At 46.1% G+C, this 19,974-nt stretch overlaps 1 protein-coding gene across 1 annotated transcript in view; it reads right to left on the reverse strand.

Annotated features, from left to right (window-relative positions):
- Positions 1-19,974, reverse strand: part of LOC109882554 (ubiquitin-like modifier-activating enzyme 1) — a 76,518-nt gene that overhangs the window by 44,193 nt on the left and 12,351 nt on the right. Inside the window, 5 exon segments of the mRNA XM_031803541.1 lie at positions 1,897-2,094; positions 5,379-5,513; positions 5,809-5,977; positions 8,576-8,634; positions 9,153-9,269. Coding sequence (XP_031659401.1) covers positions 1,897-2,094; positions 5,379-5,513; positions 5,809-5,977; positions 8,576-8,634; positions 9,153-9,269 — 678 coding nt within the window.

Here is a 19,974-nt window from a genome sequence, read left to right on the forward strand (position 1 = left end):
AGGGGACGCGCTGCTGTAACCTTCTCACCTAACGTTACCGTTCAGGGGACGCGCTGCTGTAACCTCCTCACCTAACGTTACCTCTCCATTACCGTTCAGGGGACGCGCTGCTGTAACCTCCTCACCTAACGTTACCTCTCCATTACCGTTCAGGGGACGCGCTGCTGTAACCTCCTCACCTAACGTTACCTCTCCATTACCGTTCAGGGGACGCGCTGCTGTAACCTTCTCACCTAACGTTACCTCTCCATTACCGTTCAGGGGACGCGCTGCTGTAACCTCCTCACCTAACGTTACCTCTCCATTACCGTTCAGGGGACGCGCTGCTGTAACCTTCTCACCTAACGTTACCGTTCAGGGGACGCGCTGCTGTAACCTTCTCACCTAACGTTACCGTTCAGGGGACGCGCTGCTGTAACCTCCTCACCTAACGTTACCTCTCAGTTACCGTTCAGGGGACGCGCTGCTGTAACCTTCTCACCTAACGTTACCTCTCCATTACCGTTCAGGGGACGCGCTGCTGTAACCTCCTCACCTAACGTTACCTCTCTGTTACCGTTCAGGGGACGCGTTGCTGTAATCTTCTCACCTAACGTCACCGTTCAGGGGACGCGCTGCTGTAACCTTCTCACCTAACGTTACCGTTCAGGGGACGCGCTGCTGTAACCTCCTCACCTAACGTCACCGTTCAGGGGACGCGCTGCTGTAACCTCCTCACCTAACGTTACCTCTCAGTTACCGTTCAGGGGACGCGCTGCTGTAACCTTCTCACCTAACGTTACCTCTCCATTACCGTTCAGGGGACGCGCTGCTGTAACCTCCTCACCTAACGTTACCTCTCAGTTACCGTTCAGGGGACGCGCTGCTGTAACCTTCTCACCTAACGTTACCGTTCAGGGGACGCGCTGCTGTAACCTCCTCACCTAACGTTACCTCTCCATTACCGTTCAGGGGACGCGCTGCTGTAACCTTCTCACCTAACGTTACCGTTCAGGGGACGCGCTGCTGTAACCTCCTCACCTAACGTTACCTCTCCGTTACCGTTCAGGGGACGCGTTGCTGTAACCTCCTCACCTAACGTTACCGTTCAGGGGACGCGCTGCTGTAACCTCCTCACCTAACGTTACCGTTCAGGGGACGCGCTGCTGTAACCTCCTCACCTAACGTTACCTCTCCGTTACCGTTCAGGGGACGCGCTGCTGTAACCTCCTCACCTAACGTTACCTCTCCGTTACCGTTCAGGGGACGCGCTGCTGTAACCTCCTCACCTAACGTCACCGTTCAGGGGGCGCGCTGCTGTAACCTCCTCACCTAACGTTACCTCTCCGTTACCGTTCAGGGGACGCGCTGCTGTAACCTTCTCACCTAACGTCACCGTTCAGGGGACGCGCTGCTGTAACCTTCTCACCTAACGTTACCTCTTCGTTACCGTTCAGGGGACGCGCTGCTGTAACCTCCTCACCTAACGTTACCTCTCTGTTACCGTTCAGGGGACGCGCTGCTGTAACCTTCTCACCTAACGTCACCGTTCAGGGGACGCGCTGCTGTAACCTCCTCACCTAACGTTACCTCTCCGTTACCGTTCAGGGGACGCGCTGCTGTAACCTTCTCACCTAACGTCACCGTTCAGGGGACGCGCTGCTGTAACCTTCTCACCTAACGTCACCGTTCAGGGGACGCGCTGCTGTAACCTTCTCACCTAACGTTACCTCTTCGTTACCGTTCAGGGGGCGCGCTGCTGTAACCTTCTCACCTAACGTTACCTCTTCGTTACCGTTCAGGGGACGCGCTGCTGTAACCTCCTCACCTAACGTTACCTCTCCGTCACAAAGCTTATTTAGACTTAAAAATCTCCACATTTTGTTGTTACAGCCTGAATTGTAGTAAGGCACTAACCTTGGTGATCATGGAGATCATAGCAGAGAGAGGCTGCTCTCCGTTGGTATCGATCACCAGCATCTCCTCTCCGAAGTCACAGAAGAGCTGTCCGAAGAGTCCCCGTGTGTCAGCGATCACCAGTTTGATGCCGTTACTGTGACAGAAGTCTCCAACACGCTGCTGCTCCTCTAGAGAGGAGTTGGTCAGGACCACAACCTACAACACAGAGACATGTTATCACACATTCAATGTTTATAAAAATATATTAAATATAATATATATATTAATTCACAAGAGAATTGCATTAAAAACAAAGTCCAAAATCCGTCTCATATATGGTAGACAAAGTAGGTGGGAGAATATAGCATGATTAGAGTGAACAGAATGTCGTCATGGCCACGGTCAAAAAGTGGTCGCTGCTCAAGTCAACTGACTGCTCCGTGGCAACGAGGTCCATCAAACGCCAACTGACAAGCGAGCGGCTGCAGGTTTCTGTGTGATAACTCCTGTTTCTGTAGTGAGACCGCTTGATGTACAGTACACCCCCTGGACATTACCTGTACCAGTGTAATAGATCTAAACAGGTAACCTCACCTGGAACGGAGGCAGGTAGTCATCGGTGAGGGCTCCAGTATAATATAGTTTAACCAAGTAAGGGGGGTTCAAGTGTGTTAACTTGGAGCTAACATGATGTAGCCCAGAATCCCATTGCAGGCTAGTAGTGAGTTAGTGGAGCTAACAGACTCCCAGGCTAGCAGTGAGTTAGTGGAACTAACATGATGCAGCCCAGACTCCCAGGCTAGCAGTGAGTTAGTGGAGCTAACATGATGTAGCCCAGACTCCCATTGCAGGCTAGCAGTGAGTTAGTGGAGCTAACATGATGCAGTCCAGACTCCCATTGCAGGCTAGCAGTGAGTTAGTGGAGCTAACATGATGCAACCCAGAATCCCATTGCAGGCTAGCAGGGAGATAGTGGAGCTAACAGACTCCCAGGCTAGCAGTGAGTTAGTGGAACTAACATGATGCAGCCCAGACTCCCAGGCTAGCAGTGAGTTAGTAGAGCTAACATGCAGCCCAGACTCCCAGGCTAGCAGTGAGTTAGTGGAACTAACATGATGCAGCCCAGACTCCCAGGCTAGCAGTGAGTTAGTGGAGCTAACATGATGCAGCCCAGACTCCCAGGCTAGCAGTGAGTTAGTGGAGCTAACATGATGCAGCCCAGACTCCCAGGCTAGCAGTGAGTTAGTGGAGCTAACATGATGCAGCCCAGACTCCCAGGCTAGCAGTGAGTTAGTGGAGCTAACATGATGCAGCCCAGACTCCCAGGCTAGCAGGGAGTTAGTGGAGCTAACATGATGCAGCCCAGACTCCCAGGCTAGCAGTGAGTTAGTGGAGCTAACATGATGCAGCCCAGACTCCCAGGCTAGCAGTGAGTTAGTGGAGCTAACATGATGCAGCCCAGACTCCCAGGCTAGCAGTGAGTTAGTGGAGCTAACATGATGCAGCCCAGACTCCCATTGCAGGCTAGCAGTGAGTTAGTGGAGCTAACATGATGCAGCCCAGACTCCCATTGCAGGCTAGCAGTGAGTTAGTGGAGCTAACATGATGCAGCCCAGACTCCCAGGCTAGCAGTGAGTTAGTGGAGCTAACATGATGCAGCCCAGACTCCCAGTACAGGCTAGCAGTTAGTTAGTGGAGCTAACAGACTCCCAGGCTAGCAGTTAGTTAGTGGAGCTAACATGATGCAGCCCAGACTCCCAGTACAGGCTAGCAGGGAGTTAGTGGAGCTAACATGATGCAGCCCAGACTCCCAGGCTAGCAGGGAGTTAGTGGAGCTAACATGATGCAGCCCAGACTCCCAGGCTAGCAGTGAGTTAGTGGAGCTAACATGATGCAGCCCAGACTCCCAGGCTAGCAGTGAGTTAGTGGAGCTAACATGATGCAGCCCAGACTCCCAGGCTAGCAGTGAGTTAGTGGAGCTAACATGATGCAGCCCAGACTCCCATTGCAGGCTAGCAGTGAGTTAGTGGAGCTAACATGATGCAGCCCAGACTCCCAGGCTAGCAGTGAGTTAGTGGAGCTAACATGATGCAGCCCAGACTCCCAGTACAGGCTAGCAGTTAGTTAGTGGAGCTAACAGACTCCCAGGCTAGCAGTTAGTTAGTGGAGCTAACATGATGCAGCCCAGACTCCCAGGCTAGCAGTGAGTTAGTGGAGCTAACATGATGCAGCCCAGACTCCCAGGCTAGCAGTGAGTTAGTGGAGCTAACATGATGCAGCCCAGACTCCCAGGCTAGCAGTGAGTTAGTGGAGCTAACATGATGCAGCCCAGACTCCCAGGCTAGCAGTGAGTTAGTGGAGCTAACATGATGCAGCCCAGACTCCCAGGCTAGCAGTGAGTTAGTGGAGCTAACATGATACAGCCCAGACTCCCAGGCTAGCAGTGTGTTAGTGGAGCTAACATGATGCAGTCCAGATTCCCAGGCTAGCAGTGAGTTAGTGGAGCTAACATGATTACAGCCCAGACTCCCAGGATAGCAGTGAGTTAGTGGAGCTAACATGATTGCAGTCCAGACTCCCAGGCTAGCAGTGAGTTAGTGGAGCTAACATGATGCAGCCCAGACTCCCAGTACAGGCTAGCAGTGAGTTAGTGGAGCTAACATGATGCAGCCCAGACTCCCAGTACAGGCTAGCAGTGAGTTAGTGGAGCTAACATGATGCAGCCCAGACTCCCAGGCTAGCAGTGAGTTAGTGGAGCTAACATGATGCAGCCCAGACTCCCAGGCTAGCAGTGAGTTAGTGGAGCTAACATGATGCAGCCCAGACTCCCAGGCTAGCAGTGAGTTAGTGGAGCTAACATGATGCAGCCCAGACTCCCAGTACAGGCTAGCAGTGAGTTAGTGGAGCTAACATGATGCAGCCCAGACTCCCAGTACAGGCTAGCAGTGAGTTAGTGGAGCTAACATGATGCAGCCCAGACTCCCAGTACAGGCTAGCAGTGAGTTAGTGGAGCTAACATGATGCAGCCCAGACTCCCAGGCTAGCAGTGAGTTAGTGGAGCTAACATGATGCAGCCCAGACTCTCAGGCTAGCAGTGAGTTAGTGGAGCTAACATGATACAGCCCAGACTCCCAGTACAGGCTAGCAGTGAGTTAGTGGAGCTAACATGATACAGCCCAGACTCCCAGTACAGGCTAGAGGTTGGCTGGGATGATGGACAGGCTTGGTCACTGAGACACATTTGACAGAAGTCCTAAAAATAAATTCCAGTAGGGATCCATTTTTCAAGTTTTAGTATGTAAAATGTACCACAGTCAGTATACCATGCAACACTAGTCATCAGTAAGGGCTCCAGTGTAATGTAGTTTAACCAGGCAATGGGGGTTGATGGGTAATGTAGTTTATACCCTACCTGGAACAGAGTCAGGTAGTCATCAGTGAGGGCTTCAGAGTAATGTAGTTTCACTAGGTAAGGGGGTAGATGGGTAATGTAGTTTTACCTGAAACTGAGTCAGGTAATCATCGGTGAGGGCTTCAGTGTAGGCCACTACTGGTACGTAGCTGTTGAGTTCAGCCAGGCGAGTCTGAGACACCTCAGCCCTGTTCATCCCCAGATCCTCTTCTCTCAGGTAGAACTGGAGACAAAGACGGGGTCGTTAACAGAGACGGGGTCGTTAACAGAGACGGGGTTGTGACATAGGTGACAGAGGCAGGGTCGTGACAGAGGCAGGGTCGTGACAGAGGCAGGGTCGTGACAGAGGCAGGGTCGTGACAGAGGCAGGGTCGTGACAGAGGCAGGGTCGTGACAGAGGCAGGGTCGTGACAGAGGCAGGTCCTCTTCTCTCAGGTGGAACTAACAACATGATCCAAACAATATCATCTTGACCTGAGCATGCCCAAAGAGAAGCTCCACAAACACACATCACGTACCTGTGAGGAGAGGTCTCTCCATTCAGCCTGTCCCTGGTCGTGCAGGGTAACACTCTTCACTCCTCCTAGGATGACGTTCTTAGCGATCTCCACGCCCAGCCCTCTCAGCCCTGAGACCAGGATGTTGGAGCTTTGCATGCGCTTCATAGCATCATGGCCCAACACGTAGCTATGGAGGAGAGAATACAGGCTTTATAAGACTACATAACACCTCTATAACACTACGTCAGCCCTCTCAGCCCTGAGACCAGGACGTTGGAGCTCTACGGAGAGAGACCAGAGCTGTGTTCAAATACTCACACTAATAGTACTATTTGTGAAGTAAATTGAGTATATAGTATGGATAGTTAGTATGACAAAAGTTTCCGGACATCGTACAATATTTGCCAAAATATGTAGTACACACGCAGTGGACACTATTTTGGTGCTTTTTGGGCCCATAATGCAACTCTTCAGAAAATGGGTGTGGCTTCACACCGACATCATTAACTTCTTAAGGTATAGGGGGCAGCATTTTCACTTTTGGATAAATAGCGTGCCCAATTTCAACTTCCTGGTACTCATGCCAAGAATATAAGATATGCATGTTATTAGTAGATTTGGATAGAAAACACTGAAGTTTCTAAAACTGTTTGAATCATGTCTGTGAGTATAACAGAACTTATGTAGCAGGTAAAACCCAGAGGACTAACCGTTGAGAATGTAGTTTAAATTTTTTTGAGGTCTCTGTTTGTTCAGTAGGTTCTCATTGGGAAACAATATTTCTTAGGCACTTGTTTTCAGTTCCTACCGCTTCCAATGGATGTCACCAGTCTTTGGAATTTGGTTGAGGTTATTCCTTTGTGCAATGAAGAAGTATGGCCATCTAGGAACTTTGTAACGCTGTTGAGAGGTGCGCAAGACTTGAAAAGTAGCGTTAGTTTCCTCTCGTCCTCTATTGAAAACAGATAGACCCGTCTTCAATTTGATCGATTATTAACGTTTAAAAATACCTGAAGTTTTAATACAAAAGTAGTTTGAAATGTTTTGGCAACTTTTGAGATATTTTGTAGTGACGTTGCGCAATCTGGAAGCTGTTTTTTTCTGGATCAAACGCGCCAAATAAATGGACATTGTGGATATATATATATATATATATCGACGGAATTAATCGAACAAAAGGACCAATTGTGATGTTTATGGGACATATTGGAGTGCCAACAAAAGAAGCTCGTCAAAGGTAAGGCGTGTTTTATATTTTATTTCTGCGTTTTGTGTAGCGCCTGCAGTATGTTAGCTACGCTGTCCTTATGAACCACATAGCATATCATTACAGCAGTATGTACTGGTATGCTAGCTACGCTGTCCTTACGAACCACATAGCATATCATTACAGCAGTATGTACTGGTATGCTAGCTACGCTGTCCTTATGAACCACATAGCATATCATTACAGCAGTATGTACTGGTATGCTAGCTACGCTGTCCTTACGAACCACATAGCATATCATTACAGCAGTATGTACTGGTATGCTAGCTACGCTGTCCTTACGAACCACATAGCATATCATTACAGCAGTATGTACTGGTATGCTAGCTACGCTGTCCTTACGAACCACATAGCATATCATTACAGCAGTATGTACTGGTATGCTAGCTACGCTGTCCTTACGAACCACATAGCATATCATTACAGCAGTATGTACTGGTATGCTAGCTACGCTGTCCTTATGAACCACATAGCATATCATTACAGCAGTATGTACTGGTATGTTAGTTAGCTACGCTGTCCTTATGAACCACATAGCACATCATTACAGCAGTATGTACTGGTATGCTAGCTACGCTGTCCTTACGAACCACATAGCATATCATTACAGCAGTATGTACTGGTATGTTAGTTAGCTACGCTGTCCTTATGAACCACATAGCATATCATTACAGCAGTATGTACTGGTATGTTAGTTAGCTACGCTGTCCTTATGAACCACATAGCATATCATTACAGCAGTATGTACTGGTATGTTAGTTAGCTACGCTGTCCTTATGAACCACATAGCATATCATTACAGCAGTATGTACTGGTATGTTAGTTAGCTACACGGTCCTTATGAACCACATAGCATATCATTACAGCAGTATGTACTGGTATGTTAGTTAGCTACACTGTCCTTATGAACCACATAGCATATCATTACAGCAGTATGTACTGGTATGTTAGTTAGCTACACTGTCCTTATGAACCACATAGCATAGCATATCATTACAGCAGTATGTACTGGTATGTTAGTTAGCTACGCTGTCCTTATGAACCACATAGCATATCATTACAGCAGTATGTATTGGTATGCTAGCTACACTGTCCTTATGAACCACATAGCATATCATTACAGCAGTATGTACTGGTATGTTAGTTAGCTACACTGTCCTTATGAACCACATAGCATTTCATTACAGCAGTATGCCAGTATATTAACTATATGCTGTAGACTAACTACCCAACGTTTATTGACTTGATTATTCCCGTCATTCTTAGCTTAGCGGTATAGTCATAGTGCGTTCTCAATGGACATTCAGGTGCTTTCGTAAATTCTCTCTGTCTACTCCGATTTCACTCTGGTCTGAGTGTATCAGAGAGCAGAATAACTGATGAATTTACCAACGCTCAACACCCGTTCAATATGGCCAGTATCAGTAAACATTGGCAAAAAATGCATAATTAAATTGCCTGCAGCAGTTTGTCACCAACGCTCAAGGGTTATTCAAGAGTTATAGATATGGTACTTACAGCTGTCTGGAGTACAGGCCTTCATCGATCTCAGCATCATTGCCATTCTTAGCCATGCCCTGGAGAACAACAGGAGTGAGAACCAGTCAAACTAACCCAGCAGTATGAGAGACAGTTCAGTTGTGACAGACATAGAAGACAAAGTGTGTGTGTGTGTGTGCGTACGTTGGTGGGTGTGTGAGACAGTTCAGTTGTGACAGACATAGAAGACAAAGTGTGTGTGTGTATGTGTACGTACGTTGGTGGGTGTGTGAGACAGTTCAGTTTTGACAGACATAGAAGACAAAGTGTGTGTGTGTGTACGTACGTTGGTGGGTGTGTGAGACAGATCAGTGAAAACAGACAGAGGAGCAGTGTGTGTACGTACGTTGGTGGGTGTGTGAGACAGATCAGTGAAAACAGACAGAGGAGCAGTGTGTGTGTGTGTGTGTACGTACGTTGGTGGGTGTGTGAGACAGATCAGTGAAAACAGACAGAGGAGCAGTGTGTGTGTGTGTGTGTGTGTACGTACGTTGGTGGGTGTGTGAGACAGATCAGTGAAAACAGACAGAGGAGCAGTGTGTGTGTGTGTACGTACGTTGGTGGGTGTGTGAGACAGATCAGTTGTGACAGAGGTAGAGGAGGAGCAGTGAGATCCCGTCTTCGTCTCGGAGTCTGACACGCGACGCTTCTTGGACAGCGGCGAGCTGGACATCTGAAAACAAACAATTATTAGGTTGACAACCTAACAGCGACATACACACAGACAACATAGCCAGTACTGGCCCCCTGTCTGGAAGACAAACCCCACCGTTTGGTACATTCGTTATATTGGCATCGAACACATCACCCTCGCTAGGAGAGGAGGGTGACTTCGACAATTTATTGTTAAAAACAAGAGGCTGCCTGGATCTTTAATTTAAAGAACCTTGCTCCCGTCGGTCTCAACGTAGACTTTGATCTGAAGCCATTCTTGTGATTGTGGATTTTGCTATTGTAAATGTTTGTAGGCTTATCTAGACACATTGCATCTATGACCGTATGTTATCCATTAGCCTATGGAGCCACATAGCATAAAAGCATAAATACAATGTGGCTACATAGGCTAATGGATTGCATTATGACCGTATGTTATCCATTAGCCTATGTAGCCATATTGTATCTATGACCGTATTTATCCCTTAGCCAATGTAGCCATATTGTATCTATGACCGTATTTATCCCTTAGCCAATGTAGCCATATTGTATCTATGACCGTATTTATCCCTTAGCCAATGTAGCCATATTGTATCTATGACCGTATTTATCCCTTAGCCAATGTAGCCATATTGTATCTATGACCGTATTTATCCCTTAGCCAATGTAGCCATATTGTATCTATGACCGTATTTATCCCTTAGCCAATGTAGCCATATTGTATCTATGACCGTATTTATCCCTTAGCCAATGTAGCCATATTGTATCTATGACCGTATGCTATACATTAGCCTATGTAGCCATATTGTATCTATGACCGTATGCTATACATTAGCCTATGTAGCCATATTGTATCTATGACCGTATTTATCCCTTAGCCAATGTAGCCATATTGTATCTATGACCGTATTTATCCCTTAGCCAATGTAGCCATATTGTATCTATGACCGTATTTATCCCTTAGCCAATGTAGCCATATTGTATCTATGACCGTATTTATCCCTTAGCCAATGTAGCCATATTGTATCTATGACCGTATTTATCCCTTAGCCAATGTAGCCATATTGTATCTATGACCGTATTTATCCCTTAGCCAATGTAGCCATATTGTATCTATGACCGTATGCTATACATTAGCCTATGTAGCCATATTGTATCTATGACCGTATTTATCCCTTAGCCAATGTAGCCATATTGTATCTATGACCGTATGCTATACATTAGCCTATGTAGCCATATTGTATCTATGACCGTATGCTATACATTAGCCTATGTAGCCATATTGTATCTATGACCGTATGCTATACATTAGCCTATGTAGCCATATTGTATCTATGACCGTATTTATCCCTTAGCCTATGTAGCCATATTGTATCTATGACCGTATTTATCCCTTAGCCTATGTAGCCATATTGTATCTATGACCGTATGCTATACATTAGCCTATGTAGCCATATTGTATCTATGACCGTATTTATCCCTTAGCCAATGTAGCCATATTGTATCTATGACCGTATTTATCCCTTAGCCTATGTAGCCATATTGTATCTATGACCGTATTTATCCCTTAGCCAATGTAGCCATATTGTATCTATGACCGTATTTATCCCTTAGCCAATGTAGCCATATTGTATCTATGACCGTATGCTATACATTAGCCTATGTAGCCATATTGTATCTATGACCGTATGCTATACATTAGCCTATGTAGCCATATTGTATCTATGACCGTATTTATCCCTTAGCCAATGTAGCCATATTGTATCTATGACCGTATGCTATACATTAGCCTATGTAGCCATATTGTATCTATGACCGTATGCTATACATTCATGTTTGTTATATGTTCAATTTATACATCAGTAAATCAACCAATGATATCAAGCCACAGCCGGCCATGATTACAGACACCTGTGTGTGTCCTTTCAAACTCTATAAACTAGTAACCCACAGTGTTTGTCATTATACCCTGAGGAAGGCTGTTGAAATGTTGGTTGTTCTATTATTACATCTGAGCTCCTAGAGTGTGAGGCTCTCCTTTCTGTCTGACAACACAGACACACACAGTCCTAACAGGAGTCTTTAGACTAACATACTGCAGTACCCGGACAGCCCTGACACAACCTACTGAAGACTTCAAAATCAAAACATGACATTTTGATGACCGTGATAGTGTGTAAATTTAGTTGGTAAGTCATTATTTAGTTGGTAAGTCATTATTTAGTTGGTAAGTCATTATTTAGTTGGTAAGTCATCTCAGTGCAATGAGACTGCCTGACCAACAACTGACTAAATCCTTGCCATCTGACCAGCCAATGTCAATAGGATTAAATGAGGACTGCAGGTGAATGTATTTTCCTTCAAACAGCTGATGTAACAGTTGTAAGAATTGACAAGAGAGTCATGACTTATCTATCCTACCCTGCCTTTCGAAGGTCTTCGAAAGCCAAGTCAACAAACAGATTACCGACCATTTCGAATTCCACCATACCTTCTCTGCTATGCAATCTGGTTTCAGAGCTGGTCATGGGTGCACCTCAGCCACGCTCAAGGTCCTAAACGATATCTTAACCGCCATCGATAAGAAACATTACTGTGCAGCCGTATTCATTGATCTGGCCAAGGCTTTCGACTCTGTCAATCACCACATCCTCATCGGCAGACTCGACAGCCTTGGTTTCTCAAATGATTGCCTCGCCTGGTTCACCAACTACTTCTCTGATAGAGTGTTTCAAATCGGAGGGTCTGCTGTCCGGACCTCTGGCAGACTCTATGGGGGTGCCACAGGGTTCAATTCTTGGACCGACTCTCTTCTCTGTATACATCAATGAGGTCGCTCTTGCTGCTGGTGAGTCTCTGATCCACCTCTACACAGACGACACCATTCTGTATACTTCTGGCCCTTCTTTGGACACGGTGTTAACAACCCTCCAGGCAAGCTTCAATGCCATACAACTCTCCTTCCGTGGCCTCCAATTGCTCTTGAATACAAGTAAAACTAAATGCATGCTCTTCACTGATCGCTGCCTGCACCTGCCCGCCTGTCCAACATCACTACTCTGGACGTCTCGGACTTAGAATATGTGGACAACTACAAATACTTAGGTGTCTGGTTAGACTGTAAACTCTCCTTCCAGACCCATATCAAACATCTCCAATCCAAAGTTAAATCTAGAATTGGCTTCCTATTTCGCAACAAAGCATCCTTCACTCATGCTGCCAAACATACCCTTGTAAAACTGACCATCCTACCAATCCTCGACTTCGGCGATGTCATTTATAAAATAGCCTCCAATACCCTACTCAACAAATTGGATGCAGTCTATCACAGTGCAATCCGTTTTGTCACCAAAGCCCCATATACTACCCACCATTGCGACCTGTACACTCTCGTTGGCTGGCCCTCGCTTCATACTCGTCGCCAAACCCACTGGCTCCAGGTCATCTACAAGACCCTGCTAGGTAAAGTCCCCCCTTATCTCAGCTCGCTGGTCACCATAGCATCACCCACCTGTAGCACACGCTCCAGCAGGTATATCTCTCTGGTCACCCCCAAAACCAATTCTTTCTTTGGCCGCCTCTCCTTCCAGTTCTCTGCTGCCAATGACTGGAACGAACTACAAAAATCTCTGAAACTGGAAACACTTATCTCCCTCACTAGCTTTAAGCATCAGCTGTCAGAGCAGCTCACAGATTACTGCACCTGTACATAGCCCATCTATAATTTATCCCAAACAACTACCTCTTTCTCTACTGTATGTATTTATTTATTTATTTATTTATTTTGCTCCTTTGCTCCCCATTATTTTTATTTCTACTTTGCAAATTCTTCCATTGCAAATCTACCATTCCAGTGTTTTGCTTGCTATATTGTATTTACTTTGCCACCATGGCCTATTTTTGCCTTTACCTCCCTTATCTTACCTCATTTGCACTCACTGAATATAGACTTTTCTACTGTGTTATTGACTGTATGTTTGTTTATCCCATGTGTAACTCTGCATTGTTTTTGTCGCACTGCTTTGCTTTATCTTGGCTAGGTCACAGTTGTAAATGAGAACTTGTTCTCAACTGGCCTACCTGGTTAGATAAAGGTGTTCTCAACTGGCCTACCTGGTTAAATAAAGGTGTTCTCAACTAGCCTACCTGGTTAAATAAAGGTGAAATAAATAAATAAAAGGCTAGACAGAAAACAATAAACGTTCATCCATCCCTCCTTCTAACCATCATTCAATTCTACTCACCCCAGAGAAAATAGAAAAATATTTATTTAAATTAACGAGCAGCTGCACTGGCCACTAGAGAAACATCCGGTAGAACCCGGACCAGGCCTGAGAAGAGATATGACTAGAGATATCATCAAATATGGATCAGGGCGGTCCCTGGGAACAAGAGCCCTGAACGGGGCATTCATTTTTTTTCTTTTTAATTTTACCCCCTTTTTGGTGGTATCCATTTCATTTCGTGTCCAATTGTTCGTAGTTCCTATGTTGTCTCATCGCTACAACTCCCGTACGGGCTCGGGAGAGACGAAGGTCGAAAGCCATGCGTCCTCCGAAACACAACCCAACACAGCGCGCATCCAACCCGGAAGCCAGCCCGACCAATGTGTCAGAGGAAACGCCGTAACACCTGGCCAGCGTGCACTGCGCCCGGCCCGCCACAGGATTCGCTAGTGCGCGATGAGACAAGGATATCCCTACCGGCCAAACCATCCCCTAACCCGGACGACGCCAGGCCAATTGCTCGTCGCCCCATGGACCTCCCGGTCGCAGCCGGCTGCGACAGGGCCTGGGCTCGAACCCAGAGTCTCTGGTGGCACAGCTAGCACTCTGATCCAGTGCCTTAGACCACTGCGCCACCCGGGAGGCCCGGGGCATTGATTTAAGCCCTACCTCATATGCCTGTGACGTTCAGGCCCTACCCCGATTTGCTTTTGTCAAATTTAAGGCACCGTTAGTAAATCTCCTCTCTGTCACTTGATCTCTGCGCAGGCAGATCGCTCTGCATGGTTTCTGCTCATGGGGGTTTGGAGTCTGAGTAACCATAGCAACGGCTCCACTTGGGCTGCTCAATGAAGAGACATGAGATCCGTTAGCAGTTAGCTACTTTTCATCGCTCTAAACTCAGACAAAACTCCAGGGAAATTCTGTGAAATAATCTCTCATCTTAATATTTGGTTATAGCACTTCTGACGCCATGTTGTGGTTCTAGTCAGATATGACTAGAATGTGCAGCAGAGCACAAGCAAATGGCTCAGTTTAAACATGTTAGTGATCAATTTAGTGACAGCCGAGCCCTGCCCGTACCCTCGTTATTGATGGAACAAACAGACCCTATCCGGATGAATAACGTCGGGGCCCATCGGGGTCGGCAGCAGAGCTCTACAGGTAACAGATATGAACAGAGGTATCATCTGTTTCATTCAGAGACAGACCACATACTGGTATTATACGATAAGGAAGGCCCACCCCATCTCTACTGGTATTATACTATAAGGAAGGCCCACCCCATCTCTACTGGTATTATACTATAAGGAAGGCCCACCCCATCTCTACTGGTATTATACTATAAGGAAGGCCCGCCCCATCTCTACTGGTATTATACTATAAGGAAGGCCCGCCCCATCTCTACTGGTATTATACTATAAGGAAGGCCCACCCCATCTCTACTGGTATTATACTATAAGGAAGGCCCACCCCATCTCTACTGGTATTATACTATAAGGAAGGCCCACCCCATCTCTACTGGTATTATACTATAAGGAAGGCCCACCCCATCTCTACTGGTATTATACTATAAGGAAGGCCCACCCCATCTCTACTGGTATTATACTATAAGGAAGGCCCACCCCATCTCTACTGGTATTATACTATAAGGAAGGCCCACCCCATCTCTACTGGTATTATACTATAAGGAAGGCCCACCCCATCTCTACTGGTATTATACTATAAGGAAGACCCACCCCATCTCTACTGGTATTATACTATAAGGAAGACCCACCCCATCTCTACTGGTATTATACTATAAGGAAGACCCACCCCATCTCTACTGGTATTATACTATAAGGAAGGCCCACCCCATCTCTACTGGTATTATACTATCTCAATCTCTACTGGTATTATACTATAAGGAAGGCTCACCCCATCTCTACTGGTATTATACTATAAGGAAGGCTCACCCCATCTCTACTGGTATTATACTATAATGAAGGCCCATCCCATCTCTACCGGTATTATACTATAAGGAAGGCCCACCCCATCTCTACTGGTATTATACTATAAGGAAGGCTCACCCCATCTCTACTGGTATTATACTATAAGGAAGGCCCACCCCATCTCTACTGGTATTATACTATAAGGAAGGCCCACCCCATCTCTACTGGTATTATACTATAAGGAAGGCCCACCCCATCTCTACTGGTATTATACTATAAGGAAGGCCCACCCCATCTCTACTGGTATTATACTATAAGGAAGGCCCACCCCATCTCTACTGGTATTATACTATAAGGAAGGCCCACCCCATCTCTACTGGTATTATACTATAAGGAAGACCCACCCCATCTCTACTGGTATTATACTATAAGGAAGACCCACCCCATCTCTACTGGTATTATACTATAAGGAAGACCCACCCCATCTCTACTGGTATTATACTATAAGGAAGGCCCACCCCATCTCTACTGGTATTATACTATCTCAATCTCTACTGGTATTATACTATAAGGAAGGCTCACCCCATCTCTACTGGTATTATACTATAAGGAAGGCTCACCCCATCTCTACTGGTATTATACTATAATGAAGGCCCATCCCATCTCTACCGGTATTATACTATAAGGAAGGCCCACCCCATCTCTACCGGTATTATACTATAAGGAAGGCCCACCCCATCTCTACCGGTATTATACTATCTCAATCTCTACTGGTATTATACTAGAAGGAAGGCTCACCCCATCTCTACTGGTATTATACTATAAGGAAGGCTCACCCCATCTCTACTGGTATTGTGTATTATAAACTTGGTGGTTCGAGCCCTGAATGCTGACTGGCTGACAGCCGTGGCATTTTTAAGTGATGTATTGGAGGATGTATTGACACAGGCCTGATATGAAGTCGAGGGACGGCAAACCGTGCCAATATATCCTCTAAACACCGCTTCGAGGGCACTATCACTTAAACATATTTTTACCTTGTCAGCTCGGGGACTCGATCTTGCAACCTTCCGGTTACTAGTCCAACGCTCTAACCACTAGACTACCTGCCACCATAATGACTTTGGTAACCAGTTTATAATAGCATTAAGGCACCTCGGTGGTTTGTGGTGTATTTATTGAAATCTTTATTTAACCTTTAAATTGGCAAGTCAGTTAAGAACAATGTCTTATTTACAATGACGGCCCACCGCCGGCCAATTGTGCGCCGCCCTGTGGGATTCCCAATCACAGCCGGATTCGAACCAGGGTTTCTGTTGTGACGCCTCAAGCACTGAGATGCAGTGCACTGCTGTACCACTCGGGAGCCCCTGAGGGTGTGTGGTATATGGCCAATATACCACGGCTAAGGGCTGTATCCAGGCACTCCTTGGTGCATCTTGCATAAGAACAGGCCTAAACACAAGCCTTAACGCTTAATTATACAGTAAGGAAGTCACAGCACACAAACTCCACTGGTATTGTTAATTATATGTAAGGCCCCGCCCCCCATCGCTGCCTAAACACTAAAAAAATGCTGATTCAGTAAAACTTTACTGCAGTGGTGCAACGCTTAACAAAACCTCGTGGTGGGTGGGTGGGTGGGGGGGGGCTGTCGTCTAGGCCGCATACAACAACAGCCATTTAACTCGAGCACGTCTGGTTATTGATGACAGTCATCACGCGACAAAAAGAAACAGAATATATGGAAAATAGTCTCTGTTCACAAAAGCAAATCACAGTCGGTTATTTATAAAAAGTTGCGACAGAATTAAAACATCATTAGAAAACGGGTTGAGATAGCACATAAAAGCTATAGGCCTTTAACGCTGTACCAATCTACCGGTAAATAGCAATCAACTAAGACTCCCACCAAGATAGGACAGCGGTGTTTCCGGGACAGTGTGGGAACAGACCGTAACTTCTAGATTCATGACAACCAGCCAACAAGAGAGGCGGAAATGCCGCATCCACTGCAGCTGCCTGTTATAACTAGCAAGCGCATAGCGACAAGAAACAACGACTGATCTTCTGCAATGGCTAAATGTACACGGGACAAACTGAGGCAAGAGAGAGCGTCAAGTGTCATATGTGGGTACAAAGTAACTCATATCATGGTAAAATAATAATAATAATTGCCCATCAATAAATAAAGAAAATCGAAAATACCACAATGATACAGCAAAGTCCAAAACTGAAACAAAAAATGAATATCATAACATGTGTTCTGTTGGCTATAACACAGTCAGCACTGGGGCCCACCGAACCAGTCTACCGAACCAGATAACACACCAACTTAGTCTGTCGTTTTGGTGAACAACAAAAGGGACGTCAAAAATGTCCGGCAACAGCACCAAGAGGCCAAAGCTATTATTAGTAGGCCGTGTGCAGCTGACTAACTAATCACATAAAGTCATTTTAGCAAGTGGATCACTGTTGAATACGGTCGGAACAGGAACAACAACAACAACGTGCCATCACCAGGCTGCCTCCCTTCCTACGCTCGGTCCGTGTAGGGAGACCAGCGTTGCTGGACTGGGGCCTAACGTCGGCACTCAGAGAGCGGAACCGACGGTACGGTTGTGCTGTTACCTTCAGCTAAAACAGAGCCGCTGAATGGTATATAGCTCTAGCATAGGTAGCAAACATATGTTTTTAAATAACCCCGAATGCAATATCTAGGCTATGACTAAGCGCCTACAATGAATAATCGAGCAGAAATAACCGTATGTACATTACTGGAGTAGCTATTGTAACTAGTTATTTCGCACCTAGTGTCCATTGATTTGCCTGGCTTACCAATAATCCTTCTCTGTCCCTTCTCTGTGCAAACCGCTCCTCTCTGGTGTGTAAACGTCAATAACGATGATTGTTCTGCTGACAAAAATAAATAAAAAATGGGGTGAAAAGGTTTCTGACTATAATGTCGAGTCACTATGTCGTTTAGCTGGTCGAGTCCTGTGTATTCGCGTTCCTGTATTTGCGAGCACAAGACGGGAACAAAAACCAAAATGGCAGAGGTAGATACTCTTTCCTCGAATATCTCTGGCGGAAGGGGTGGCCTTAGCCAGAGAGGAAGACGCGAAGCGAGATGATCCACTTCCATCAAACCTCTGTCCGTAAACAGCGAGCAAGCTGCCTTGTCTCACTTCGGACGAATCCCACTGTTAGGGCCCGAAACCATCTAGTCATTATATACCGTATCTCTGCCTCCACAAGCTTTCAATTCAATGGGCTTTATTGGCATGGGAAACATATGTTTGTTTACATTGTCAAAGTGAAAAAGGATAAAAATGTGAATTAAACAAATCAAAATTAAAAGTAAACATTCAAAAAAGTTTCAGAGGAAGAGAGACATTTCAAATGTCATATTATATGTGCGCTCTCCAAATCTGCCCCTCATGGGCTAGGACAGATTGAAATGTGTCCGTGCTATCAGGGATCCTTGGAATGTTTCCTTCGGTAAGGGGTTTACGGTAGTTTAAGGCATGTATGACAGAGAGCATATGGTTACCATGGACACTGACTAAACATCACAAAGAGATTAAAAAAAATGTATATATATATATAAACTCAGCAAAAAATAAATGTCCTCACGTTTATTTTCAGCAAACTTTAACATGTGTAAATATTTGTATGAACACAACAAGATTCAACAACTGAGACATAAACTGAACAAGTTCCACGGACATGTGACTAACAGAAATGGAATAATGTGTCCCTGAACAAAGGAGGGGTCAAAATGAAAAGTAGCAGTCTGTGTCTGTGTGGCCACCAGCTGCATTAAGTACTGCAGTGCATCTCCTCCTCATGGACTGTACCAGATTTGCCAGTTCTTGCTGTGAGATGTTACGCCACTCTTCCACAAAGGCACCTGCTAGTTCCCGGACATTTCTGGGGGGAATGGCCCTAGCCCTCACCCTCTGGTCCAACAGGTCCCAGATGTGCTCAATGGGATTGAGATCCGGACTCTTTGCTGGCCATGGCAGAGCACTGACATTCCTGCTTGCAGGAAATCACGCACAGAATGAGCAGTATGGCTGGTGGCATTGTAATGCTGGAGGGTCATGTCAGGATGAGCCTGCAGTAAGGGTACCAAATGAGGGAGGAGGATGTCTTTCCTGTAACGCACAGCGTTGAGATTGCCTGCAATGACATCAAGCTCAGTCCGATGATGATGTGGCACCCCGCCCTAGACCATGACTTTACCCTCCACCTCCAAATCGATCTCGCTCCAGAGTACAGGCCTCAGTGTAACGCTCATTCCTTCGACGATAAATGCAAATCCGACAAAACCGCGACTCGTCAGTGAAGAGCACTTTTTGCCAGTCCTGTCTGTTCCAGCAGCGGTGGGTTTGTGCCCATAGGCGACGTTGTTGCCGGTGATGTCTGATGAAAACCTGCCTTACAACAGGCCTACAAGCCCTCAGTCCAGCCTCTCTCAGGCTATTGCGGACATTCTGAGCACTGATGGAGGGATTGTGCGTTCCTGGTGTAACTCGGGCAGTTGTTGTTGCCATCCTGTACC

Source organism: Oncorhynchus kisutch, linkage group LG24 (genome assembly GCF_002021735.2).
Source record: "Oncorhynchus kisutch isolate 150728-3 linkage group LG24, Okis_V2, whole genome shotgun sequence".
Classification (NCBI taxonomy): domain Eukaryota; kingdom Metazoa; phylum Chordata; class Actinopteri; order Salmoniformes; family Salmonidae; genus Oncorhynchus; species Oncorhynchus kisutch.